We start from the raw sequence: 27438 nt of genomic DNA, 5'->3' as shown, positions 1-27438 counted from the left end.
TAGGAACCCGTAGGTCCTTTATGTTTTCTGGACGAACATATTTGTCCATTTTTTCCTTCAGCTTTTCTTCGCTCATCTTTGACTTGACAAGGGTATTAATATGCCCGCCAGTCCCTCATGAATAGCAGGATCCGTCTTTTCGTTTACATTTAGATCGGCTGCTATGTCCTGTAAGACATCGGGTTCTGGCGTTTTTACCCCATTCTGACTGCTGATGAGTGTCTGTAGGGCTTCGTCGACTATATCACCCTGTCCCGCTTCATGATCATGGCGACTGAACTCCTGGTCACTGTCCTCTTTGGCTTCTCCTGAACAGAAAGAAGCGAAGTTTTGGTTCATTGCTTGCATCTGTCCAAGCAATGCGGCAAACATGCCATTCACATCATGATCACCATTAGGTGGCGTGTCTCTGTCCGCCACAATCGAGCCTTCACCGGCCTCGTCGTCCATATTGTACCAGTGTACGTCGGTACCTAATCACGTTAGGACCTTACAACAACGTTTAGGTATCAACTACGTTGATCCCAGCTGGATTTCTTGCTAGACTAACTGCGTTAGACTAATCCAGAATCGTTTGAAGACTTTAACAAAATTTATAAGAACAACTTGCTTTGAACGCAATCCGTGCAATGACTTGCGCAAGCGCTGTGCTATCTCATGGGATCACCTGACTTCCTGTCATGTGATAGAATGACATTTATGTCGAAACATTATACTGTTGTTAGATCCGGTAATCCAACTAGATGAATCCGCATATCTCAAGTCGACCAATAGGATATGATTACTGTTATTACGTAGCAGTACTTAAGGCGCGTCTTACTACCACGAGGCCTCTTTCCTATTATTCTCGCAGTCGAGCAAGTTCTCTTAAAATTATCAGGCAAGTTATTTTACTTTTACGCCCTAACTGTGTAAGTTATGGCTGACAAGCGCATTCTTATTCTGGGACATTCCTTTGTTCGTCGTCTCCACGACTTCATCGAATGTAATTCCGATCTTAGCCCCTATTTTCACTGCGAGAATAATGTAATTGTAAGGTGCCACGGTGTTGGGGGCAGAACTCTAAAAAAACTTGTCCATTATGACCTACATGTTGTAGAGTCTTTTCGACCCCACATTGTTATCTTACACATTGGAACAAACGACCTAACCCGTGCCAATCTTACCCCTGTTCTAGTGGGTTCTGGTATTGAGGATCTAGTTCGTTTATTGCATGACCAATATGGGGTTGAGCGCGTTTGTGTTTGCCAAACACTCTATAGGGAGGCGTTAGCAGCTTTTAACCAAAAAGTCGATCTCTTAACCCGTTATCTACGCGTAGTTTTGGAGCCAATTCCTTATGCAAGTTATTGGGGTCATAGAGGTTTCTGGCATACAAAGGCTAATTTCTACGCCTACGATGGTGTTCATCTGAATAGCTGCGGACAGCGCAAATTTTATCGCAGTTTGAGAGGGGCAATTCTTAAAAGCCTTCGTTCGTTCCAAGCTTGTAATTGAGTGATCTCTTGTCACTACTTTTATTTTATCTGTTACGCTTTGAGTGCAGTCTTGTTGGCTAGCTAAAAATGTTAGACCAGGACCACACCCCTCCTTATCTTGACAGCGGTGTGGCATGTCAAGATTAGAATTACATGCGGTGTGGCATGTGGGGTTTTTAGTTTCTCGGTCTACAAGTTGCACAATACGTGCTTTGTTGTCTATGCTTAGCCTAACTGTGGGTGTTCAGAAACCATTTTGAGTGTACAATCCCTTGATCGCCGTCTTACGGTGTGTTCATTGCACTCGGTTTTCTGTTCTGCCCTTTTTCTAATTTATACTGTCACTCGGCGTACAGATGCTTTTAATATCGTATTACATACATTACGGCTTTGTCTGGTTTTTTTTAGATAATGCTGGACGGCGTTTGGCTCGCTTTCTGTACTCGCTTTTACGCGTTGCCCTTCTCTTTTGTATGTTTTACTTTTCGCAAAAGCACAAGCGCTTAATTTATCTAGTTCGTGTTTTTGCGAGAAAAAACTTTATGTAATTTACACTTTTATCGTGCACTTTGTTAAGTTATACCTCCCACCAAGCGAGCGACTCGACGCACGAGGCCATCGAGAGCTGATGCCATAGAAGTGCCAGCGCGTGATGTTCCCAGTAATCGGCCTGCAGGGCCCCTCACCTTGGACCTGGCTGCCCTGACTGCCTCTTTATCAACAGCGGTCACCAACGCTGTGCAGGCAGCCATGTCGCAACCACGAGTTGGACAGGAACAGGGTCTCGTCCCCCCAATTGTAGAGGACGAGGTCGTTGATATTCGCTCGAATAATGAGACACCAGGTATATCAACGAGTTCTGATCCGCGGCCATCCCAAGTCTTTACTAGTGCTGCAGTGACTCTGGGCTCGCGCGTTCCTTCTAAGATTAAATCCAAAATTTGGGCTAACGAATATGTCGATTTTGGCGCCCTTCTTAATAACTCCCCTACACCCGAAAAATACTCGCTTTCAGTAGGGAAACCCTCCGAAAATTCACGCGACCCACAAATTACGCTGGAGCCCAGTCCCCAGCCCAAGAAAGTTACTAGTATTGACTTATGGCTGACGGCTTTCCACACCTTTGTAGCCATTTTCTGTGAAAAATTCTCGGACCAAACCGCGCCATTAATGAAATACTGTGAGACTATTAGGGATATAGCTCCCAAGTCGGGTGATTGGTCGTTTTACGACGAGCAGTTTCGCTCTCTCCGACAGTCTGCCCCCGACTCCTTTCCTTGGGACCAAATCCATTGGGAGCTATGGCTTGGGGCGGTCACAAATTTTCGGAAACCCCAACAAGGCGCCGAGAAAGGGCCGGCTCAGCGAAATCGTTTTCGCAATACCAACCCCCCCCCCCCCCCTTTCCCCAAGGGAACGTGTTGGGCATTTCAGAGCGGAAAATTTTGTAAAGGGTGTCAGTATGAGCACGTTTGTTGCAGATGCGGTGGAAAACACTCCGCCAGCAATTGTACCAACGACAAACGTTCTCCTTCACACCCAGCCAGTAGCACCAATAAAGGTGGCAAGGCTTGAAAATCTCTTGGACGGATATCCACGACCTTTGAAGTTTTACTTGTGCAACGGTTTTCGTTTCGGTTTTCGTATTAATTTTCTGGGTAAACGCTTATCTTTCATCTCACCGAATCTCAAGAGCGCTCTTGAGCAACCGGAAGTCACCTTATCTAAGTTGCGTAAGGAATGCGAAACCGGCAGAATTGTTGGGCCTTTCTCGGTGCCTCCATTCTCTAATTTTCGGACTTCGCCCATGGGTGTAGTCCCCAAGAAAGTTCCTGGTAAATTTCGTTTAATACACTATTTATCATATCCTAAAGGCTCTTCAGTTAATGATTTTATTCCCAAATTTTATTCCTCGGTACAATATGCTTCAATCGGTCAGGCAATTTCTGCCATTAAACGTTTGGGGGCAGGCTGTTTTATGGCGAAAACTGATATTAAGTTAGCTTTTCGGATTATTCCAATTCATCCTACTGACTATCCTTTGCTGGGGCTCAAGTGGGATGGCATGTATTATTTTGACAAATGTCTACCTATGGGTTGCTCTTCTTCCTGTGCCATTTTTGAAGCTTTCAGTACATCTCTAGAATGGCTCTCGTTAACACGTCTCGGTGCGTCGGCTGTGTTACATGTTTTAGACGATTTCTTATTCATTGCACCTACCGAGGATAAGTGTCGTACAGAACTCAATAATTTCATGGGCATGTGCAATTACCTTGGAGTCCCATTAGCTCCACAGAAAACGGTGGGCCCTGAGACAGCTCTACAATTCACGGGTATTACTTTAGATTCTGTCAAAGGCGAGACCCGATTACCTGATGATAAGCTTCGAAAATGTCACACTCCTCTTCGTTCGTTTTATAAAAAGCGGTCAGTAACGCTAAGGGAATTACAATCCTTATTAGGCCTTTTAAATTTTACTTGCTCTGTGATCGTTCCAGGTCGCGCTTTCCTGCGCCGCATGATTGATCTTACCAAGGGTCGCCTTAATCCCTATCATCATATTCGTTTAACTCAGGAAATCAAAAAAGATATTATCACGTGGTGTAAATTTCTGGACGTCTACAACGGCAAATCGTTTTTTCTGGAGGAAAAATGGGGGACGTCTTCTACCCTCGAACTATACACAGATGCCGCGGCATCACTAGGTTACGGGGCTATCTTTGGTAAACATTGGTTTTGCGGCGCTTGGCCGGCTTCTTGGAAATCCTTTAACATCGCATTTCTAGAATTCTTTCCTATTGTTATTGCCATACATATCTGGGGGTCAAATATGGCTAATAAGTGCGTTACGTTTTTCACTGACAACGCAGCCGTGGTTGAAATAATTAATCGACAGACCTCAAAGGATAAGATAATTATGGTGTTGACACGTGACTTCGTATTGAGTTGTTCACGCCATAATATCTTATTTCGAGCACAACATGTGCCAGGTTTAAGTAATAGTCGGGCCGATTTAATTTCCCGCTTACAGCTGGACAAATTCAAACAGCTCATGCCCGACGCGGACGAGTGCGCTACGGCGATACCCGCGAACCTTCTGCCGAAGAGTTGGTCTCTAACTTAGGTTTTCTCTTACGCTCGGCTTTGTTTGAGGGCTCTCGTGCCTCTTATCGGCGAGCTTGGTCGGTTTTTAGTACTTTCTGCCAGAGATTCTACGGATCTCCTCAACCAAATTTACCTCTAAAGCCCGATGTAATAGCTTTGTTTATTTCATACCTTTCGGCTAAGAAATTGGCTTGTTCCACTATTTCATCATATTTATCCGCGATCGGATATTTACACAAGCTGCAAGGGCTTCAAGATCCGACAAGAGCATTTTTAATTCAAAAGCTCGTGACCGCTTTAAATCGTCGGCGTCCGTTTGATGTACGGTTGCCAATCACTCGCCCACTGCTCCACGACTTAGTACAGGCCCTCAGACATACCAACTCTTCTGCATTTCAAAGAGTCCTCTATTCCGCTATGTTTTTGCTAGCCTTTTACGGGTTTTTCCGTGTAGGAGAGTTAGCTGCCAAGAGTTCACAGTCTAGAGACACGGTTGTTCAATTTAATGCTTTATCTTTCCTGATGACCCAAGGTAACCTCCACTCAGCTAGCGTGTTTATTCTCGCCCCACCTTTGCCATTCTGTAAATTTATTTAGACTAAAGTTAACTAACGTCCAAGCCTTGCATCGCGACGCACTAGTTTGCGAAAGAGAAGACAGGAGACATTGGTTTTGGAATAATTTTGGCCACGCTAGTGGCAAGTTTAATAATCAATAAACCTATATAATCGTACAAAATACCAAAACCCAAAGAAGCTATGTCTTCGGCAAATAAAAGGTGGGGCGAGAATAAACACGTCACAACTAGAATAACTAAATACGATATATTCGGTGGCGATAACACAGATAAGCAGCCCCTGACTGACCCTACCCGTGTCATCAAGCGGACGCGTGAACATGTTTAGAAATTCAATTGGCCTGAGCACTAGGTGACCTAAGATAAATTGTAAAGGCGTCGGATTTCCAGCGGCCCAGAGTACGTATTTGGGCATCAGAGAAGCCATTGTCAGCAGCGTGGCAGGCGGCGCCGATGCGAAAGCTGTGGCTCTTGTACCGCTCTGGGTCGAGGCCACGGAATATTAAACACCTTTTACAAGATCGGTGTTAAACTGTGACACCGTAACTGGACTACCATCTTGATGGCAAAAAGTGGCGCCGCCAGCCCTCCTCTAAGATGACAATATTGGGAGAGAGATTTGACGGGACAGAATGGCTGGGAATCTTCACGATCGATTAACACGTCAAAAGGCCGGCGCCTCGTGTTATGTTTGAAATCAATGATGGTAATCTTAGCTGAGTGGAGGTTACCTTGGGTCATCAGGAAAGATAAAGCATTAAATTGAACAACCGTGTCTCTAGACTGTGAACTCTTGGCAGCTAACTCTCCTACACGGAAAAACCCGTAAAAGGCTAGCAAAAACATAGCGGAATAGAGGACTCTTTGAAATGCAGAAGAGTTGGTATGTCTGAGGGCCTGTACTAAGTCGTGGAGCAGTGGGCGAGTGATTGGCAACCGTACATCAAACGGACGCCGACGATTTAAAGCGGTCACGAGCTTTTGAATTAAAAATGCTCTTGTCGGATCTTGAAGCCCTTGCAGCTTGTGTAAATATCCGATCGCGGATAAATATGATGAAATAGTGGAACAAGCCAATTTCTTAGCCGAAAGGTATGAAATAAACAAAGCTATTACATCGGGCTTTAGAGGTAAATTTGGTTGAGGAGATCCGTAGAATCTCTGGCAGAAAGTACTAAAAACCGACCAAGCTCGCCGATAAGAGGCACGAGAGCCCTCAAACAAAGCCGAGCGTAAGAGAAAACCTAAGTTAGAGACCAACTCTTCGGCAGAAGGTTCGCGGGTATCGCCGTAGCGCACTCGTCCGCGTCGGGCATGAGCTGTTTGAATTTGTCTACCTGTAAGCGGGAAATTAAATCGGCCCGACTATTACTTAAACCTGGCACATGTTGTGCTCGAAATAAGATATTATGGCGTGAACAACTCAATACGAAGTCACGTGTCAACACCATAATTATCTTATCCTTTGAGGTCTGTCGATTAATTATTTCAACCACGGCTGCGTTGTCAGTGAAAAACGTAACGCACTTATTAGCCATATTTGACCCCCAGATATGTATGGCAATAACAATAGGAAAGAATTCTAGAAATGCGATGTTAAAGGATTTCCAAGAAGCCGGCCAAGCGCCGCAAAACCAATGCTTACCAAAGATAGCCCCGTAACCTAGTGATGCCGCGGCATCTGTGTATAGTTCGAGGGTAGAAGACGTCCCCCATTTTTCCTCCAGAAAAAACGATTTGCCGTTGTAGACGTCCAGAAATTTACACCACGTGATAATATCTTTTTTGATTCCCTGAGTTAAACAAATATGATGATAGGGATTAAGGCGACCCTTGGTAAGATCAATCATGCGGCGCAGGAAAGCGCGACCTGGAACGATCACAGAGCAAGTAAAATTTAAAAGGCCTAATAAGGATTGTAATTCCCTTAGCGTTACTGACCGCTTTTTATAAAACGAACGAAGAGGAGTGTGACATTTTCGAAGCTTATCATCAGGTAATCGGGTCTCGCCTTTGACAGAATCTAAAGTAATACCCGTGAATTGTAGAGCTGTCTCAGGGCCCACCGTTTTCTGTGGAGCTAATGGGACTCCAAGGTAATTGCACATGCCCATGAAATTATTGAGTTCTGTACGACACTTATCCTCGGTAGGTGCAATGAATAAGAAATCGTCTAAAACATGTAACACAGCCGACGCACCGAGACGTGTTAACGAGAGCCATTCTAGAGATGTACTGAAAGCTTCAAAAATGGCACAGGAAGAAGAGCAACCCATAGGTAGACATTTGTCAAAATAATACATGCCATCCCACTTGAGCCCCAGCAAAGGATAGTCAGTAGGATGAATTGGAATAATCCGAAAAGCTGACTTAATATCAGTTTTCGCCATAAAACAGCCTGCCCCCAAACGTTTAATGGCAGAAATTGCCTGACCGATTGAAGCATATTGTACCGAGGAATAAAATTTGGGAATAAAATCTTTAACTGAAGAGCCTTTAGGATATGATAAATAGTGTATTAAACGAAATTTACCAGGAACTTTCTTAGGGACTACACCCAGGGACGAAGTCCGAAAATTAGAGAATGGAGGCACCGAGAAAGGCCCAACAATTCTGCCGGTTTCGCATTCCTTACGCAACTTAGATAAGGTGACTTCCGGTTGCTCAAGAGCGCTCTTGAGATTCGGTGAGATGAAAGATAAGCGTTTACCCAGAAAATTAATACGAAAACCGAAACGAAAACCGTTGCACAAGTAAAACTTCAAAGGTCGTGGATATCCGTCCAAGAGATTTTCAAGCCTTGCCACCTTTATTGGTGCTACTGGCTGGGTGTGAAGGAGAACGTTTGTCGTTGGTACAATTGCTGGCGGAGTGTTTTCCACCGCATCTGCAACAAACGTGCTCATACTGACACCCTTTACAAAATTTTCCGCTCTGAAATGCCCAACACGTTCCCTTGGGGAAAGGGGGGGGAGGGGGGGGGTTGGTATTGCGAAAACGATTTCGCTGAGCCGGCCCTTTCTCGGCGCCTTGTTGGGGTTTCCGAAAATTTGTGACCGCCCCAAGCCATAGCTCCCAATGGATTTGGTCCCAAGGAAAGGAGTCGGGGGCAGACTGTCGGAGATAGCGAAACTGCTCGTCGTAAAACGACCAATCACCCGACTTGGGAGCTATATCCCTAATAGTCTCACAGTATTTCATTAATGGCGCGGTTTGGTCCGAGAATTTTTCACAGAAAATGGCTACAAAGGTGTGGAAAGCCGTCAGCCATAAGTCAATACTAGTAACTTTCTTGGGCTGGTGACTGGGCTCCAGCGTAATTTGTGGGTCGCGTGAATTTTCGGAGGGTTTCCCTACTGAAAGCGAGTATTTTTCGGGTGTAGGGGAGTTATTAAGAAGGGCGCCAAAATCGACATATTCGTTAGCCCAAATTTTGGATTTAATCTTAGAAGGAACGCGCGAGCCCAGAGTCACTGCAGCACTAGTAAAGACTTGGGATGACCGCGGATCAGAACTCGTTGATATACCTGGTGTCTCATTATTCGAGCGAATATCAACGACCTCGTCCTCTACAATTGGGGGGACGAGACCCTGTTCCTGTCCAACTCGTGGTTGCGACATGGCTGCCTGCACAGCGTTGGTGACCGCTGTTGATAAAGAGGCAGTCAGGGCAGCCAGGTCCAAGGTGAGGGGCCCTGCAGGCCGATTACTGGGAACATCACGCGCTGGCACTTCTATGGCATCAGCTCTCGATGGCCTCGTGCGTCGAGTCGCTCGCTTGGTGGGAGGTATAACTTAACAAAGTGCACGATAAAAGTGTAAATTACATAAAGTTTTATCTCGCAAAAACACGAACTAGATAAATTAAGCGCTTGTGCTTTTGCGAAAAGTAAAACATACAAAAGAGAAGGGCAACGCGTAAAAGCGAGTACAGAAAGCGAGCCAAACGCCGTCCAGCATTATCTAAAAAAAACCAGACAAAGCCGTAATGTATGTAATACGATGTTAAAAGCATCTGTACGCCGAGTGACAGTATAAATTAGAAAAAGGGCAGAACAGAAAACCGAGTGCAATGAACACACCGTAAGACGGCGATCAAGGGATTGTACACTCAAAATGGTTTCTGAACACCCACAGTTAGGCTAAGCATAGACAACAAAGCACGTATTGTGCAACTTGTAGACCGAGAAACTAAAAGCCCCACATGCCACACCGCATGTAATTCTAATCTTGACATGCCACACCGCTGTCAAGATAAGGAGGGGTGTGGTCCTGGTCTAACATTTTTAGCTAGCCAACAAGACTGCACTCAAAGCGTAACAGATAAAATAAAAGTAGTGACAAGAGATCACTCAATTACAAGCTTGGAACGAACGAAGGCTTTTAAGAATTGCCCCTCTCAAACTGCGATAAAATTTGCGCTGTCCGCAGCTATTCAGATGAACACCATCGTAGGCGTAGAAATTAGCCTTTGTATGCCAGAAACCTCTATGACCCCAATAAATTGCATAAGGAATTGGCTCCAAAACTACGCGTAGATAACGGGTTAAGAGATCGACTTTTTGGTTAAAAGCTGCTAACGCCTCCCTATAGAGTGTTTGGCAAACACAAACGCGCTCAACCCCATATTGGTCATGCAATAAACGAACTAGATCCTCAATACCAGAACCCACTAGAACAGGGGTAAGATTGGCACGGGTTAGGTCGTTTGTTCCAATGTGTAAGATAACAATGTGGGGTCGAAAAGACTCTACAACATGTAGGTCATAATGGACAACTTTTTTTAGAGTTCTGCCCCCAACACCGTGGACAAGTGAAGAAGTGAAGAAGTGAAGAAGTGAAGAAGTGAAGAAGTGAAGAAGTGAAGAAGTGAAGAAGTGAAGAAGTGAAGAAGTGAAGAAGTGAAGAAGTGAAGAAGTGAAGAAGTGAAGAAGTGAAGAAGTGAAGAAGTGAAGAAGTGAAGAAGTGAAGAAGTGAAGAAGTGAAGAAGTGAAGAAGTGAAGAAGTGAAGAAGTGAAGAAGTGAAGAAGTGAAGAAGTGAAGAAGTGAAGAAGTGAAGAAGTGAAGAAGTGAAGAAGTGAAGAAGTGAAGAAGTGACGCCGTGCGCGTGCCCCTGCCGCGTGCCGCCGTGCCGCCGTGCGCCGTGCCGCCGTGCCGCCGTGCCTCCGCCGTGGCTGCCGCCGTGCCGTCCGTGCCGCCGTGATGCGCCTGCCGTCCGTCTGCCTGCCTGCCTGCCTCCTCCCTGCCTGCCTGCCTGCATGCCTCCTGCCTGCCTGCTGCTATCCCTCTCCTCCTCGTGCTGTGCCTGATGCTGGATGGATGGATGGATGGATGGATGGATGGATGGACCTACGGTCTCGTGCAATTTCAACTCTTCGAAAAACACACTCTCGTGCAAATTAATCCCAAATTGAACTCGAAACCGTGTTATTACCTATACTAATAGAAAACGGTAAAATTATCGGATCAGTGATGAATTGCTATACAGTACAGATCAACGCAGTGCGTGCGGTTCTTGATCATTTGCAAATAAACCTAAGTTCTAAAAGTGTACACTTGCATTTTTAACGCTCTTGTGTGGAATAGCTCTTTTATTTTGTACCTTGACAGCTGGCATTTGATAGTTATCCACATCTTTCCAATTGCTGCTCATGGTTTGCGGCTTGAGACGAAAGGAAAAGCTTTGTCTTTTGTCTTGTTGGTTATCACAGATTCCTCTAATCGTGATTGTTTTACCACGAGTTATGTCTTGTGTCTTCAGTTCAACTTGGCATTTGTCAACTGCAGATTGTCTTCTTTGTGCTTTGTACTTTTGGGGTATCAACACAGACACCACTACACTGTCAGATCCAGAGATATTCATGGTGAGTAAAATAGGAACAGTTGGTCTTAAGGTAACTGTTATGTTCTCTGCTACGTTGCATTCTTTCACAATCAAGTGACGTGGAAAAACCTGGAATTACATATTTAAAAAAATATTAAATATGATTTATTAGACAACAAATAACGAAGCATCTATAATACGAAACAATTAAAGTTAATTTTACATGTGGTTAGATGTATTAAAAACTATGAGAATTCGCAGCGCATTCCGTCTGCGACTCAATTCATATTAACAGCTTCCTTCGAACTGAATTTTTTTGTCCTTCAAAATATTTCTAGTAGTCAGCTAGTTATTAGTGCATCCGAACGTACAGATAAAAATTAAACATAAAATCATATAAATGATATACGCTTAAGAGTGGTTGTCAGCAAAAATCAGACATTTTGGCAAATCCACGGCAAGGGTCGAAAATTTGATTTTGCTAATATTTTAAACTTAGGTAGGCCTTAGTGTAAGTAAAACCACTGTGTAGTTTGTTTGGTAAAATAGCGCTTAGTTTTCGAGAAAATCGAAGAAAAGAGTTTTGGACTAAATTCGCTAATTTTCGGCCGATAATTTACATCAACTTTAACAGCTTATCGCGACCAAACAAAGCAACCTAGCACTGTAATATGACTAAATAGTAGTTAATTGGTATCTTAAGAAACAATTGGTAGAGTGTTAGTAATTTTGGTGAAATTTTTCGATTTTTACTTAATTTATTTTTGGAGCACATATAAAACTCCTCTTAAAATGGGGTCAAAATAATCAGATTTTTTTTCATGTGCGACGAAAAATTTTTACCAAAAAGACAACCTGAATTAAAGTTGAAATAATGATTTCCACGAATCATGCAAAATTTTCTTGGGGAAATTATTTTGCGCGTTGCACCACAGCCTGTAAGTTGTAAGAAACTCACGGATTTTATCTGTCGGCGAGTTCAATCAATTTACATTTTGTTTACTAATGTAAACGAATTCATGTTGACTTTCTAAGAAATAAAAAGAAAAAAGAAACGATTAAAAAAAAATAATAAAAGCTCTTGGACTTATTCTGAAAGAAGTTGAAACAGTAAACTCAAACTATGAATTAAATTTGCTCTAAATTCACTCGACTAACCCAAAATAGTATTGCACGTCTCTGGCCTTAAAATGATAACATGATTATTTTTATCAAAACATACAAAATATTTGCTACAACCTGCCAGATTCCATAAAATAGTTGATTAAAGTTTAAATTTTAAGAATTCTTGCTATGATATATTTTTTACTATGATTTTGGGTTTATATAACAAGACACCCTCCAAAATAACAACAAAAGAAAGTGTTAAAAATGTCATGGTTCCGGTCGGCACCAATTAACGTTGCACGCATGAAATTGACAAGTAATTACGCAATAGAATCCTAACGCAATTTTACTTTATTTACCTTTTGATGTCCAATACCATTATTATTTTGTTCAGCAAGTGCAACTGATAACCAGTTTTTCCAGTAAATCCATGTAAGGCTTTTTGCGCTTTACCTTGATGTCAGATGTATCAAGTTCAAGGGAAGTACAGATTTCTCGTAACATGTGAACAGAGAATTTCGAAAGTTTCCTTTGAGTAGTTTTAAATTCACAAATATTATGCCTTTCGAACATTATTGGATGTTTCAAGTCTATCGTGCCCATCAAGATTTTCGTCAATTCTTGGATTTCTTTTTGCTTTTGCTTTTCGAAATCGTTGTTATTTATATCGTCATTGTCCTTGTCATCGTCATCATTATCATCATCAGCACCGTCATCATCATCATTATATTCATCTTCGGCTGCTGTTGTCCTCCTCTTTTTCGCTAAGCGCGAGAAAAAGCTAGCGATCTGCTGTGATGTTAGAAAGTCGCTCTTGTTAAAAAGACGTGAACCGTCGATGTGTCTGGCCGATCTCATCTCTCTCGATACATCAGCTGGATCGGCTTTTTGACCTGTTTGCTCCCCGGCATCGAACACATCAACTAGGTACTTTTTCTGTGTATCAGAAAACCGTTTTTTCTTAGCAGATGATTTTAAGGCCTAGCCCATATGAAGCTCAGGACCAATATCAAGCTGTGGCAAATTGTTACTTTTTGTTGATTCCGGGTTTTTACTGGTTCCTTTTTCAAGTTTTGTTGCATATAATTTCATTGCCTTGTCATAAAGTGTTTCATGTTCTAATGCGTATTTATGGTTTTCACAATCCAAATGTTTTTCTAGGGAAGAGTACCTCTGGAATGACTTAGTGCAGCCTTGTTCGGGACAAAAAAACAATTTGCTGGAAGTGTCGGGTCTTTGATCACTGTTTTCTTTACTCTCAGTTTCGTCGTCACTTTCAGTTTCGTCGTCACTTTCAGTTTCGTCGTCACTTTCAGTTTCGTCATTTTCAGCATCACGGTTTAGAAGAGATTTCTTTGGTTGTACCCTTGCTTTCACTGTAGTGAACGATATTTGATTCTGGTCCGTGGTATCTTTGTTATGGATTAGCTTTGGTAAGGATGAGGGCAGACAAAAATTACTCAAAGACAAGACTTTTCCTGGACCAGTATCGTAAGCCATCCACACTGTCATGGACTCGCGTTTATACTCTATGTTGTTAATATGGCTCACACCCCCCCATTTCCCAGCCACGCCCTCAGGGCTAGCTTGTAAATCACACACTATTACTTTCACTCCAGGGATGCCTCCAAAGGACTCGATCGCTGCCTTCATTTGCTTTGGATTCTCGATATCTTTCCCGGAGTTCAAATATTTATTCATGTGATTTTTGAGAGGGGCTGCCTTGCGGTCACACGCCCCTTTTCCCCCTTGAGGATCTGAAAAATCGATACGTCGGATTTTGATCCCAGTTGCTTTCGCTATCATTGGTAAAGACAGCAGAGTTAATGCAGAGTGATAACACCCTGCATTGTCCTGTCGCAGGTATACGGTATTTATCTCGGGTGCAATCGATGGGAGCTGCCTTAAGACATCGTCAATGATTGCCACAACAGTAGTACTATCCTGGCTGCAGGATTTGAACACATGTACAAAAGTAAGCATTTGTACCTCACCATCATCCTTCTTCCTGGTTAATACCGTTATGTGACACGGAAGTCCCCGTTTCCCGAACCAGTCTCTCTGGCTTTCACGGTATTTACGAGGTACGAATTTCATCGCCCAGTCTAACACAATAAAGGCGCAATGAGAATCCAACTCTTCTAAAATGTCGTGTCGTGCAGCGTCCTGATTGATTGATCTTAAAATATGTGCTTTCCAAGACTCAATGTATTGGGCTGCCTGTGTAGTTACGTACTCCATAGCTTCTTTTTCCTCGGAAGAGCAATGTACTTCATCCAAAGCTGCGCGAATTTCAGTCAAAACATCGGGAAATAAGCGGCATCTGTCACATTTCGCATTGTGTTCATGATCACAGACGGCAGTATAATTGTAATCGTTTGAAAGACTAAGAGCATATGCCCTACAGTGATCGGCAACTTCAGAATGACTAGAAATATGAATCTGGAAAAATGAATGAACAAAAAACAACAATTAGTCCTGCTGTATTCTTACATGAACTAACGATGCCACTCAACAGTTTGGTAGTTTATCAAAACATGCCCTAGCGTACTTTATTTCCTGTTTTGGAAAGACTTATTGTATTTCAATTATAACAAGGTGAGATTCGCATGTTCATGGAATTGATCATGCATATACCTTCCACCTGTTCTTACCTTATAGTCACCCTTTAAGTAGCGTTTGGCATCTTTGAGTTTTTGGTTTCTTTGTTTGGCCCACGTCAAACCCCTTTCATAGCAATCTCCAAGCTTATCAACGACTTTCTCCAAGTCAAAGAAGGCTTTTCCGCCCATGGCTGAGATATAATCAAGTCCTTGTAAGGATTTACGGACTGAAGCAGAGCAGACGTTAAGAACTCTGCGCAATGTGCTGCGGCTCATCGGTTGGAAATTCATCTCCTTGCAATATCTTTCGTACTGTTGAATACATTGCTCTGGGATAAGATTTCGTACAACATTTGGGATTTTTATATCTCTGTCAGTAGAAAGTTTTAATGTTTTTTCTCCGAATGGCAAGTCCTGTATGACATGAGAACTTGATATAAAGGTAACAAAGTGGTCAATTTTTTCTGGCTCAACACAAACTCTTGTGTTTTTTAAAGGAGGGAGTACAGAGCCCCTACCATGTAGCAATAGATGATGTTTAGCGATGTTGAAACGGTATCTGGTCAAGTCTGGTATCCATTTCTGAAGTTCCTTAAAGGTAACCTTATCAGCCATAATAGACAAAATCTGCCTTCGGGTGCTCCAGTGACTGGTATTTCTATAGCATTCTGCCAAAGCATCCAACAGAGAAATATCTTTTTTTTCATCTTTATCGAACTTGTCACATGTTAAGCCTTCAAGCAGAGCGGTCGACTGGCCAGGCGCGATTTCTTGCAGGCAATTAGTAACAACTTGGCGAGCTTTACGCATGTGGAAACGTTTTGTACGGTCTGAAAGCTGTTCCATTGGCGCTGAAAGAGCGTATCTGATCGGACTTACATCCCTTGAAATGAGAAATGCATTCAGTTTTTCCCTCGGTGTGGTTAGAGTGGTAGATTCATCTTCTGAGATGGTGGAAGCAAAAGATGTCTCGTCAGGTTGACATAGGCTCATAGGGGTTTCCATAACAACACCCGCTGATGCTTGAAACGTTGGGGTGGTAAATTGTGGGCAAAACTTTATTTTCTCATCCTCATTATCACTATTCTGGAAATAGAAAGTACATAGTAGTAGTAAGTATTTAGTGGAAATAAAACAACTATTTGCTTTTTTCTTCTTTTCATTTATTTATTTAGTATTAAACAACATTATTAGCGCAGTACATACAAATGCCGCAGGTGCGCCATTTCCTGCCAAAAATGTAAATAAAAAGTTTCTCATATTCGTTGAATTCATTAAATAATCGATTGCATCGCACAGTAACTCGGTAGTGAGCAGCACACTCAAATTTAGTTTTTCGCTGCCATCAATCAAAAATAATCAGTCCGTACCTTCTTTGTTCTTGACTGGCGGCAGTGAAAAACCAATTTCACAACAAGCCAATGAAATGTCTGAGTTCACAGAATATGGAAAACCTCAGTAGTGAACTACTAGTTCTAACTTACAAGTGTTAATGCACTCATCTGATCGAGAAGACTTTCTGCTTTATTTGGAGTAATTGGCCCAAATGTCTTCAACGTCTTACGACAAGATGAACAGATACTTGACAAAAAAAAAAAAAAAAAGCATATCAAACATTCAGATACAATCAATTAACAGAAATTAAATATTCATTACATATTTCTTACCTGATCCAACTTGCAGGAAAATGCCAGTCTTCTTTAATATCAGCTGCGAATCGTCCTTACTAATACCCCTATAGCACTTTGGCCACTTTCCCTTGATTTCACTGTGATTAGAGAGAGCAGGGGGTACTCTACACCTGGCGTTATTACCTCTAGCCCATCCTAGCCCAAGTTTGGATCGATGCAGGGGACAAACAGTCCAACTATGGATATCTTCCGGCGAAGTAAATATGGCTGCTCGGCTAAGAATTAGATCTATCTCATTCTCGATGCCCGTAAACTGAAATGCGGATCTATGCGCATTGATTTCTTTTTTACATGCTTGTAAAGGTATAACTGTGGTGTCTTGCTTTCGATCTTTTCTGTCGAATCCACAGGTTCCTCCAACAATCGTTTTAAATGAACAGCAAATCTCCATTCTATTCAGTGTACTTAAAAGCAACGCAGTAACCAACTAAAGGAATTATGTTGCATTTAAAAAACATAAGCATGATTGGACAACAATTACTTGTCAATTTCATGCGTGCAACGTTACTTGGTGCCGACCGGAACCATGACATTTTTAACACTTTCTTTTGTTGTTATTTTGGAGGGTGTCTTGTTATATAAACCCAAAATCATAGTAAAAAATATATCATAGCAAGAATTCTTAAAATTTAAACTTTAATCAACTATTTTATGGAATCTGGCAGGTTGTAGCAAATATTTTGTATGTTTTGATAAAAATAATCATGTTATCATTTTAAGGCCAGAGACGTGCAATACTATTTTGGGTTAGTCGAGTGAATTTTGAGCAAATTTAATTGATAGTTTGAGTTTACTGTTTCAACTTCTTTCAGAATAAGTCCAAGAGCTTTTATTATTTTTTTTTAATCGTTTCTTTTTTCTTTTTATTTCTTAGAAAGTCAACATGAATTCGTTTACATTAGTAAACAAAATGTAAATTGATTGAACTCGCCGACAGATAAAATCCGTGAGTTTCTTACAACTTACAGGCTGTGGTGCAACGCGCAAAATAATTTCCCCAAGAAAATTTTGCATGATTCGTGGAAATCATTATTTCAACTTTAATTCAGGTTGTCTTTTTGGTAAAAATTTTTCGTCGCACATGAAAAAAAATCTGATTATTTTGACCCCATTTTAAGAGGAGTTTTATATGTGCTCCAAAAATAAATTAAGTAAAAATCGAAAAATTTCACCAAAATTACTAACACTCTACCAATTGTTTCTTAAGATACCAATTAACTACTATTTAGTCATATTACAGTGCTAGGTTGCTTTGTTTGGTCGCGATAAGCTGTTAAAGTTGATGTAAATTATCGGCCGAAAATTAGCGAATTTAGTCCAAAACTCTTTTCTTCGATTTTCTCGAAAACTAAGCGCTATTTTACCAAACAAACTACACAGTGGTTTTACTTACACTAAGGCCTACCTAAGTTTAAAATATTAGCAAAATCAAATTTTTCACCCTTGCCGCCCGATGTTTGATTTTTGCTGACATGCTCTCTTAAATGCTAAATCGTTTTACTCCATTCCATTATGAGTTATGGAACTTATCTTACTGGTCAAGAAACAAACAAAATGAAAGAAAGGTAACATATTTCAATCGAGAATATTGTTCCAATCTTTAAAGAAGCAGTATCGTACCTCGACTCCCACGTAGTACTGATTACTGTCTTTTCCTGTTGCTGTCCATTTATTGGTCTTTTTTGTAGAGAACATCATGAAAAGTCTACACCATACTTGAAATAATATCAAAAATTAATAATAATTAATAAATAATTATAAAAACAACAACAACAAAAAGAAAAGAAAAACAGGTTATTAAGCTAAAGCCTTAAAATGAGTCCCATAAAAAATAACCTAATGAAATTAGACCTTGTTTTAAAGTGTAAATGTGGGTTTTTTTCAAACAATCTTGACTGCTGCCCTTGTCTCATCTAATTTTCTCCGCTTTTTTCATTCTTCTAGCTCGAGCATCTCTTGCTTACACAGCACTCTCACAAGGCTATAGCCAATGATTAACTTACCGTGTCCCCTAATGCAAAGTGATCTGGAAGTACAATGGAACTTTGCCTTCGAGTACAATCATTCTGAGCATCTGCTGGCTGGTCTGGAACACACCACGTGTCCTTCTTGACAGGTTTAGTTGATCTTCCATACCATTCAACCAGGTATGAGACGTTCCTCCAAACAGGAAAGTCAAAACTGCAAACCATCTCCACCTTGGACACAGCAGAGTCCTTACGCTATGACACAGATGGCTTAGGAACGTAGCTGTTTGGAAAATCTAAAGTCATGCGATATTTTTTAAAACAATAACAATCAAATAGATCAGCCTTTTGCATTGTCGTATCGTCCAAAAACGTTACCGGAATTTTTAGCATTTTATTGAAATTTTCATAATATCAATGAATATTTTAATGAATATTATTTGCTGGGTTGGGTTGGATTGGGTTGGGTTGGGTTGGGTTGGATTGGATTGGATTGGGTTGGGTTGTGTTGGGTTGGGTGGTTGGGTTGGGTTTGGGTTGGATTGGATTGGGTTGGGTTGGGTTGGGTTGGGTTGGGTTGGGTTGGATTGGAGTGGATTGGGTTGGGTTGGTTGGGTTGGGTTGGATTGGATTGGGTTGGGTTGGGTTGGGTTGGGGATTGGGTTGGGTTGGATTGGGTTGGTGGTTGGATTGGAGGTTTGGGTTTTGGTTGGAGTTGGGTATGGTTGAGGTTAGGGTAGGTAGGTAGGTTGGTAGGTTTAGCGGTAGTTAGGTTTGGGTAGGTTTGGGTTAGGTTTGGGTAGCGGTAGGTATGGTTGTGTATTAGGTTTGGGTTGGGTTGGGTTTGGTGGGTTGGTTGAGGTTGGTGGTGGGTGGTGGGTTGGGTGGGTTGGGTTGGGTTGGTTGGGTCTGGGTTGGGTTGGTTGGGTTGGGTTGGGTGGTTGGGTTGGGTTGGGTTGGGTTGTGGTTGCGGTTGGGTTGGGTTGGGTTGGTTGGGTTGGGTTGGGTTGGGTTGGGTTGGGTTGGGTTGGGTTAAGTAGTGTTTGTTTGTTTGTTTGTTTGTAAAGCTTCAAAATGGTCTCTATATCATTTGCGGTTACCGGTGCAATTTTTTCTTCTTCTTGGACACGGGTCACCTATAAATATATACATATATATATATATAAATGGCAAAAAGAAATTAAGATACATTTACAGTTTAAAGTACATAATGCATAATTATTTGCATATGTTTGCATGTATTTTGATGTGTAAGTGCCGGCCACTCCTATATAGAATGGAAGGACAGGGATGCTCGTCGGAAATTTTGAAAATGACCCCTAAAAGGTACCCGAGTCCTGTGCAGTTGAGCGTGGAAACTCAGTAATAATATTTACCCAAAAGGTACCAATTGGCTATGATCTAAGCGACAGAAGTCAGCACAGGGCAACATTGCAAATTTAATGTACATTAAAGCTATATGAAAATCAACTTAATGAGGTATTTAAGTTAACTTTAATTTTTTAATTAAATTTAGTAAATTTAACTTTCCTGAGTTTTAATGTTCTATTTAAATCTCTTTAGTGAAGTGTTTTGTGAGGCTTCTTAAATTCACTTAAATTAACGTATATCTAGGTTTAATGACCTTTTATCTGCGCACTTAAAGTTTACTGAAAGCTTGGTTTTGTAGTCTTTAATACATTATAAAGTATCATTAAATGCGAATTTAAGTAGCCTTTAAGTACAGGATTAATCATCAATGTTTTGCTGGTTTCTTGGTCTTTAAGTTGAATTTAATCATGCTAATAAAGCCATAAATAATTAATTTTCATTTGGTCTTACAGAATATTTAAGGTTTATTTTATTGCACTTAATTAATCAATACAATTATGATGAATTATTGCCTTTACTCGCTACTTGCTTTACATTTTTCTTCAACTGATGTTACACTCCTATAGAAGACTTCATTGATGCGGTACAAATTTGGCTGCATTCAGTCCCTCCAGCTCAGTTATCTTTGCCTTGTCATAGGTAGAATAAGCCGTTGGTCTTGTCACAAACCGATATATCGTAAGTGTTCAATTCTTCTTGGATTATTGAATTGGCCTTGAATTCTTCTTGCTTTGTATTATTATTATTATTATTATTTATATTATGTATCATCTTGGCCTCTTCTCTAGTTCTGTCCGTCATTTATTAAAGTCAAAGCAAGCAAATCGAATTTTTCCACGGGCTTTTCTTATTGTTCTTATGCTCTCCATTCACCAGCAATAACGTAATACTTCAGGGATGAAACGAACCAAAAATAAATATTCTGAATAGCAACTGCCATTCTGTTCCATCGTATTATTTCAGTTGTCTTATTTCCGTTCAAAAACTCTAAGAGGTGCCGGCTTAATTTTAGCTTTTAGATATGTGGCACCCTAGGAGGTAATAAATACAGATCTGGAACTCTAAACGGTACGACGTGCATCCCCGTTCTTTTCAGGTCAAAGTCCCGACCCCCATCCCCATTAATTCCCCCGGTTGTCAGTGTTTTGTTGGATGGCTGATTGGTTGATTATTATATTGGTTGGTTTGCTTCTTGAGTTATTTTTAGCTTATTCAGAGTAAAAGATAAAGGCGCAGTGTGTCAATTGATAAAGAAATTGGAAAAATGATTTAAATATTCTTTATATATTCAACAGGGATATAGCCATGAATTTTGTTGTTGCCTTGACCCCCCGCCCCCCTTGACCCCCTTTCCCCCCATTTCATCCCCCCTGCCTATGCCCCTACTCAACATCATATTAACACATTACGTATTGAACAGTGACGTCCACTTTGTAGCCATCCTGGACAACAGGAGTAAGTATCAGTGTCGTCCCTCCATGATTCAAAATCACCGTCACCGCTGCCGCTAGCGCTAAACGGGGGAGAAATGTTAAAAAATAATGTTAATTATGTATATGTGTATCGATATTAAAATAATGAAAAACTGAAGCTTAAGGTATCATAAGGTTATTATTTAGGTAAATGCCAAAATTAACTTGATGATTTGACAGAGAAGCAGGTCCGTCACTATTTTACCTGTTTTCGTCACACAAGCCGAAGTCACGTCAGTCTGCTTGAAAGCTTGTTGTAGTTCCATAACACACATTATCTCTATAAGAAGTGAAAGGAAAAAAGGTGATATGGTTTTATTTCGTAAAATCGTTATTTTCAAAAGGTTAGATAAACTTCCAAAAATATTCAAGATTGTTATCGAATTTTCAAAAGTCACTAAATTTATATTTTTCGTGGTGCTTGTTTAGTTGTTCCCGGCTAGTCTCTCCCCTGATGCCTTCGGTCTAGAACTTTTTCTTGTTTAATTTATACACCCAAGGGCAGAAGGATTAATTGCCGTCAGGTCCGAAATCCATACGACGCCTCAGCTCTGCCGATGTCTCGGGAGTATGGCAAAAGTGCCGAATCATGTTTTCTTATTCTATTCGTGAACTGATCATAAGATAAAAGATTATATAAGATTAATAATATAATACTTTTTAAATACCCCCCCCCTTTGCTTATTTCTTCTTAAATTTTTTCGGCCATCAATGTTGTAGCATTTGTATCCTTTTTCTAGAAAAGAAAATCTTTTTCTCGTTTCTTTAACGGTCGGCGGCAATATCAGCTAAGCAATAAAAATCCCCCCCCCAAAATGAAGCTTTTCTTTTCTGGTTTGAAATGCCGCCTGCTACATTTTACTGACAAGACTTGGTTCATTTAATCAGCATTACATTTTCTCTAAATATTGCCATGCTTTAATCATATTTATAATAGTTTCAGGAGAAAATCTAGGATTTTCTAGAACTTGTGTAAAACGACGCTACGAGCCAAGTTTCACGACAAGTTTCATCAGGCTCCATGCAACGACCTTAAAACTTGGCTTCCAACGCCGTAACTCAAGTTTCATCTAAACGTTTGAATATATTTTTCCAAACGAAATACAAACTGTGGTTCTATTTTTAAGGTTAGGGCCTACCCAAACTGAAAATATTCATGAGCGAAATTTATTTACATTCGTTGCCACGACATTTTAATAAAGAATGTTTACTGTGGGGATACAAAGGAATCAAACTTAAGTCATACTGGAACCAATCAGGAGCATTACTAAATGAAGCCTAGATAAAGCATATATTGAAAAAAAGATACATACATACATACATACATACATACATACATACATACATACATACATACATACATACATACATACATACATAAACTTTATTTAACCTCGAATTTCAGAGTAGCTTACAAAGCTAATATCTTCGAGAGAAAAAAAGGAAAAAAAAAAAAAGAAAAGGGCTATTGAATAATGATTATAAAACTATTATATAATGGTAATTAATATTTACATATGTACACTATATACACTATTTTGCAGAATCAGTTCAATTTCAATGTTGATGAGTAGTTACTCGAAAGAGTCATACTTTAGTATATTACAACGGAAGTCCAAAAAGTTTGAGGTTCTAAAAGTATCCGGCAGTGCATTCCATAAAGTAGCAGCTAAATAAGAAAAAGAGTGAAGGCCATATGTAGTTGTTTTAGGTTTAGGGAGAGACAGAATGTAGTTACCGCGTAAATTATAGGAAGTAGACCGGAAAGTAAACATACTGTTTAGATATCCTGGGTAGTGAGAAAAAAATAGACTTTTGTACAATATGATTAAGAAATTCTGAAGGCGTCTAACTTGTAGAGATTTTAGGTTGACCTTCTCAAGTAATAAATCATATGAAGAATCATAATCTTGTAAAAGGAACCTTAATATTCGCTTGTTTAAAGCTTCCATTTTGCTGGCATTGCGCGCACCGCAAAAATGCCACACCGACGAGCAGTAATGAAAATGCGGCAAAATGAAAGCCTTATACAGCTTTATTAGAGTGTCCCTTGAGATAAGTTTTCTAAATCTTAACATAACATTAAACTGATTGTTGATCTTTTTGCAAATGGCGGAGATGTGATTGTCAAAGGAGAGCTTATTGTCTATATTCATTCCAAAAATGTCCAGAGAATCTTTCACAGGGAATGAGAATTTGTGGTCAGTTTTTCCCAAAATCAGCGCTTGGTGCTTGGTTTCGTTAACTTTCATTGCGTTCACCTTATACCATGTGTTTGCTTTAGCTACTTCACTACATAAACAGTGTTCAAGTTCTGCTGGATCAGTGCCTGAACAGTATACTTGATGATCGTCCGCATATGCATTTAACTTGGCTTCTGTGACGTGGAAAAATAAATCGTTTATGAATATGTTGAATAGCATTAGTCCTAAGACGCTACCCTGAGGAACTCCACGGCCAACGCCCTCCCAGCTAGAGAAAGTGTCTCCTATCTTCACCCTCTGCTGTCTCCCAGTGAGATAGTCTTTCAGAAGCGCACAACTTCTCTCACCAACACCATACGCTTTTAGTTTAGTCAACAATAAATCATGCTGGATAACGTCAAACGCTTTAGATAGGTCCATCGACATCACCGCAACTAGCTCCCCCTTATCGCGCATTGCCCTCCAATCTTCTGTCAAGCGTAACAAAGCTGTTTTGCAGCTATATAGCTTTCTATAAGAGCTTATTAGGTCAGACAAGATCGCGCGATAAAAGTCCTGCATCTGTACCGCCAACAGCCTTTCATACACATTATTGAGCACGACAAGGACTGTGACGGGTCTGTAGTTGTCCTTCATAAACTCGTCGTCCTTTTTATACAATGGTGTCACCTGTCCTTTCTTCCAACCACTCGGATAAACACCTTGGTCAATCGACGAATTCAAAATGCTTGCAATAGGTTTAGCTATCACAGCCGCCGAATCCTTTACAAGTCTAGGTGTCATCATGTCATAGCCACACGATTTACGACAATTGATCTCTAATAGCAGCTTCTCGACTTGCACTTGATTTGTGCGCTGGAATTCAAAACTCGTGTTGCTATTATGTTGTTGGATCGCTATAATGCTTGGATGGTTGACGAAATTCTTTCCGTACTCCTCTTCAGTCACCGCCCCCACGCTCTCTGTGATCTTAATAAAATGTTCATTTAAAAGTTCAGCAATTTCACGCTTTTCACTTATGACTTTGTTGTTCTCCTCTAGGATTATGTCATTTGCTTGTTTCGCTTTAGTGCATAGGAAAGGCCGATACGTATTCCAGAACTCCCTTGGGTTTTCCGGTTCCGTAGATTTTTTCGCAAAATGTTCTTTGGTAGCCTTCCGTCTTAACGATGTGCATTTATTTCGCTGAATTTTGTATTGATCGTAATTCGCGTCTGTGCGGTCCTTGCTGAACTTTTTCCAGAGCTTGTTTCTATGCCTTATAGCCTTGCGCCACTGCTCTGTCATGTAAGGAACCTGGTTTCCCCTGATAACTGTTTGTTTAAGAGGTGCGTGTTCATCTAAAATACCAGTGTAAAGTTGTTCAAAGGCGTAAAGTTTATCATCCGCATCGTCAAAAACATCTACTATAGAAAATGGTACCGTTTGCAAATCTTGCATAAATTTTTCTTGATTAAAGTTCTTGAGACTTCGAAAACATATTTTTCGAGAGCGCGATCTTGGAGCCGTTGCCCGTAAAATGGTGTATACTAAAGAATGATCGCTTATTTGTGTATCAACTACATCTGATGTCAGAGCCTTTTTCTTGGAATTTGTCAAGATCAAATCTAGCAGCGTTTCGGATGTGTGTGTCTTACGAGTTGCCTTTGTGATTAGACAGTCAAGATCAAAAATATCCATTAGATCCAGAAGACAACGTCCTTCTCGAGGGGGTTTGTCGGGATCTAAGAGGTCCGCATTGAAATCCCCGGCGTAAAATACAGTATCGCTTAGTGCAGAAACAGCTTCAAAGAGAAGTGTAAGCTCCTCCGTCCATTGTGTTTTGGGAAACGAAGGAGGTCTATAAATGCCAACGACAACAAGCCAAGTTTTGCCCAATTTAATCTTGAGTACAATTGATTCGGTTCTAAACCGAGACCAACGTTCCGGAGATAGACCACTGAGTTGCTGGACCCTCACAAAGTAGATATCACTTCTCACGTAAATCATGAGTCCTCCTCCGCCGGCCTTTCTATCGTTTCGACACAAACGATAACCGTCGATTTGAAACTGACTATCAGGAAAACTCTCATCAATCTTGGTCTCAGAAATCACAAGGATATCAAGCTTGCCAGATAAGCTTATATGTTACAAACAATAATGGAATGAGTGATTGTGATGGGCTGAACTGAGCTGAGGTCAATAGTATTTAGTAATTTAATAACTGATTGAAATTGCTCTCTTCCGACGACTGGCGTAGGTCTTTTTAATTTTATTATCTTACATTTTGTTTAACTGGTCCCGGTTTGTTTGTTCGCACATTTTTGCTGACATTTCTTCTTTAAATGCTAATATGAATATTTTTCGCTATGTTTCTCTTCATTTCACTTTCAGTACAAAAGATACTATGAAGAAACTTACCCAGAGGGGTCTAGGTCACTTTCTCTGCCCTCTTTCACAACCAAGAGTAAAATAGCAACTGTAGCCAATGTCCGAACGATGCACTTGTGATTCATGTCTATTGATTGGACATGAAGATCTTCTAGTCCCTAGAAAGAGGAAATTCCCCTGTGAAAGTAAGTCTTTTGAAGCTTAACAAGTCATGAAAAGCAACTTTTCCTTCTTTCTTTCTTGTATTTCTTTTTCTTTTTGTTCTTTCTTTTTTCTTTTTTCTTCTTCTTCTTCTTTTCTTTTTTTTTCCTTTTGCAATGCTCTTTTGAATTGAAATATTTGAACGTGGTCCTGGGGCAATGGGCCACTTGTTAAAATACTTTTAACGGCATGTGCGCATTTCAGGATAATTATATCAACAACCAATTTATTCAGTTAAAAGTAGAAAGACCAAACCAATAAGAAGAACGAAATACCAGAAGATTTAGTCATCTTCTTTCTAGGCTCATGACCTTATAAAAATACAAAAAATAGCTGAATGCTTTCAAGGATATCCTGCTTTGAGTAACTAAATTTAGGAGAGCAGAGTTAGATTGTAAATTCGAATTTATTGAAAAATGCCGTCATGTCATTTAGTGCATTCTTAATGCTTTGATCAATCCGTAAATCAGGGGTGGAAAGGCAATCAATTCTCATGTCCAGCTAAATATAAGTGAGCAACGTACACCAAAATGGCACCCTCTGGACATGAAATTTTATCTCACACAACCCATTGAAATTAAGCCGCTGTGAACATAATAGAAGTTTGACAAAACAATTAAACTTACCCAAACTGCGGTAGACGAATTGGCCAAATCTTATACTGACTTATGAACCCTCTGGGCAAAAAAAACCTTTCCCAATTGAATTCCTCTCGGGCGAATTGGAGAAATCTTATTCTTGAACGCTCAGGGCATGTAGTCATAATTTATCTTTCCCTTGGTGATGAGGAATATTTCATCGATATGTGGATGCAATTTCATTTTCCCCTTATAATGCCCATAAGGAGACTCTACTCGCAGGATAGAATGCCCATGGCTAGTGAGAAGAAAGTCTCAACAAGCCGAACTCATCCTGAAAACGTAGGAGTGAAGTAGAAGTTCATATTGAACTTGACATGCACTTCTTACAATCATATGTGAAAATTGTCTAAAAACTGCCGGCAACTAATAGTACCACAATAAATGAATTAAACGAAGTTTTTTTTAAGCGGAGAAGGAATATCCAAAAAGCTATATGACTAGGAATCAGGAAAAATAAATGAATAAGTTAATCACGCTTATGAAATTATCACTATTATAGAAGAGGTAAAAAGGGGCGAAGGGGACTTACCTATACGGATCGAATGGAGAGAACAGCTCTAAATGTAGTATGAAGAGGCAAATGCTCTGTGCTTAGTAAGTCGCGTTTAAAAATTATTTGAAGTATGAATTGCGGTAATGGTCATCTGAGCAGAATTGGCAAATGATCAATGATCAAAGAAGCAAATGCTCCGTGCTTAGCATATATTCGAAGTATATGAAATGTGGTAATGGTCATCTGAGCAGTGCTTAGTAAGTCGCGTTTAGAAATTATTTGAAGTATGAAATGCGGTTATGGTCATCTGAGCAGAATTGGCAAATGATCAATG

The 27438-nt window shown here is 40.5% G+C and overlaps 3 protein-coding genes across 4 annotated transcripts; 1 reads left to right on the top strand and 2 right to left on the bottom strand.

The window, feature by feature from the left end:
- Positions 1-138: 138 nt before the first annotated feature.
- LOC116295546 (uncharacterized) lies at positions 139-27397 on the bottom strand. Of its 2 annotated transcripts, XM_089040490.1 has the most exons (9): positions 27141-27397; positions 25800-25927; positions 21401-21475; positions 21133-21236; positions 19453-19488; positions 18389-18648; positions 18006-18100; positions 10763-11113; positions 139-308 (listed from the first exon to the last, which is right to left on the bottom strand). In XM_089040490.1, exons 7-9 carry the CDS (start codon positions 18081-18083, stop codon positions 240-242), a joined length of 498 nt encoding a protein of 165 aa, XP_088896616.1. In that variant the 5' UTR covers positions 18084-18100; positions 18389-18648; positions 19453-19488; positions 21133-21236; positions 21401-21475; positions 25800-25927; positions 27141-27397; the 3' UTR covers positions 139-239. The 2 variants fall into 2 exon arrangements, with proteins under 2 accessions (XP_088896616.1, XP_088896617.1); XM_089040491.1 differs by lacking the exons at positions 139-308; positions 10763-11113; positions 18006-18100; positions 25800-25927 and having other exon boundaries at positions 18392-18648.
- LOC148905549 (uncharacterized) lies at positions 919-3323 on the top strand. Its single transcript, XM_089040223.1, has 2 exons — positions 919-985; positions 2056-3323. The coding sequence occupies exons 1-2, from the start codon at positions 919-921 to the stop codon at positions 3051-3053; spliced, it is 1065 nt and encodes a 354-aa protein (XP_088896349.1). The 3' UTR covers positions 3054-3323.
- LOC148905548 (uncharacterized) lies at positions 13073-15452 on the bottom strand. Its single transcript, XM_089040221.1, has 2 exons — positions 14746-15452; positions 13073-14533 (listed from the first exon to the last, which is right to left on the bottom strand). The coding sequence occupies exons 1-2, from the start codon at positions 15307-15309 to the stop codon at positions 13073-13075; spliced, it is 2025 nt and encodes a 674-aa protein (XP_088896347.1). The 5' UTR covers positions 15310-15452.
- Positions 27398-27438: the final 41 nt, after the last annotated feature.

The sequence above is a fragment of the Actinia tenebrosa genome, unplaced genomic scaffold (genome assembly GCF_029948245.1).
Source record: "Actinia tenebrosa isolate PJP-AT-01 unplaced genomic scaffold, QUT_ActTen_1.0 PGA_scaffold7__59_contigs__length_16204524, whole genome shotgun sequence".
NCBI classification, from domain to species: domain Eukaryota; kingdom Metazoa; phylum Cnidaria; class Anthozoa; order Actiniaria; family Actiniidae; genus Actinia; species Actinia tenebrosa.
Note: the sequence above shows the minus strand (reverse complement) of the source record. Positions and strands in the feature narration are given on the sequence as shown.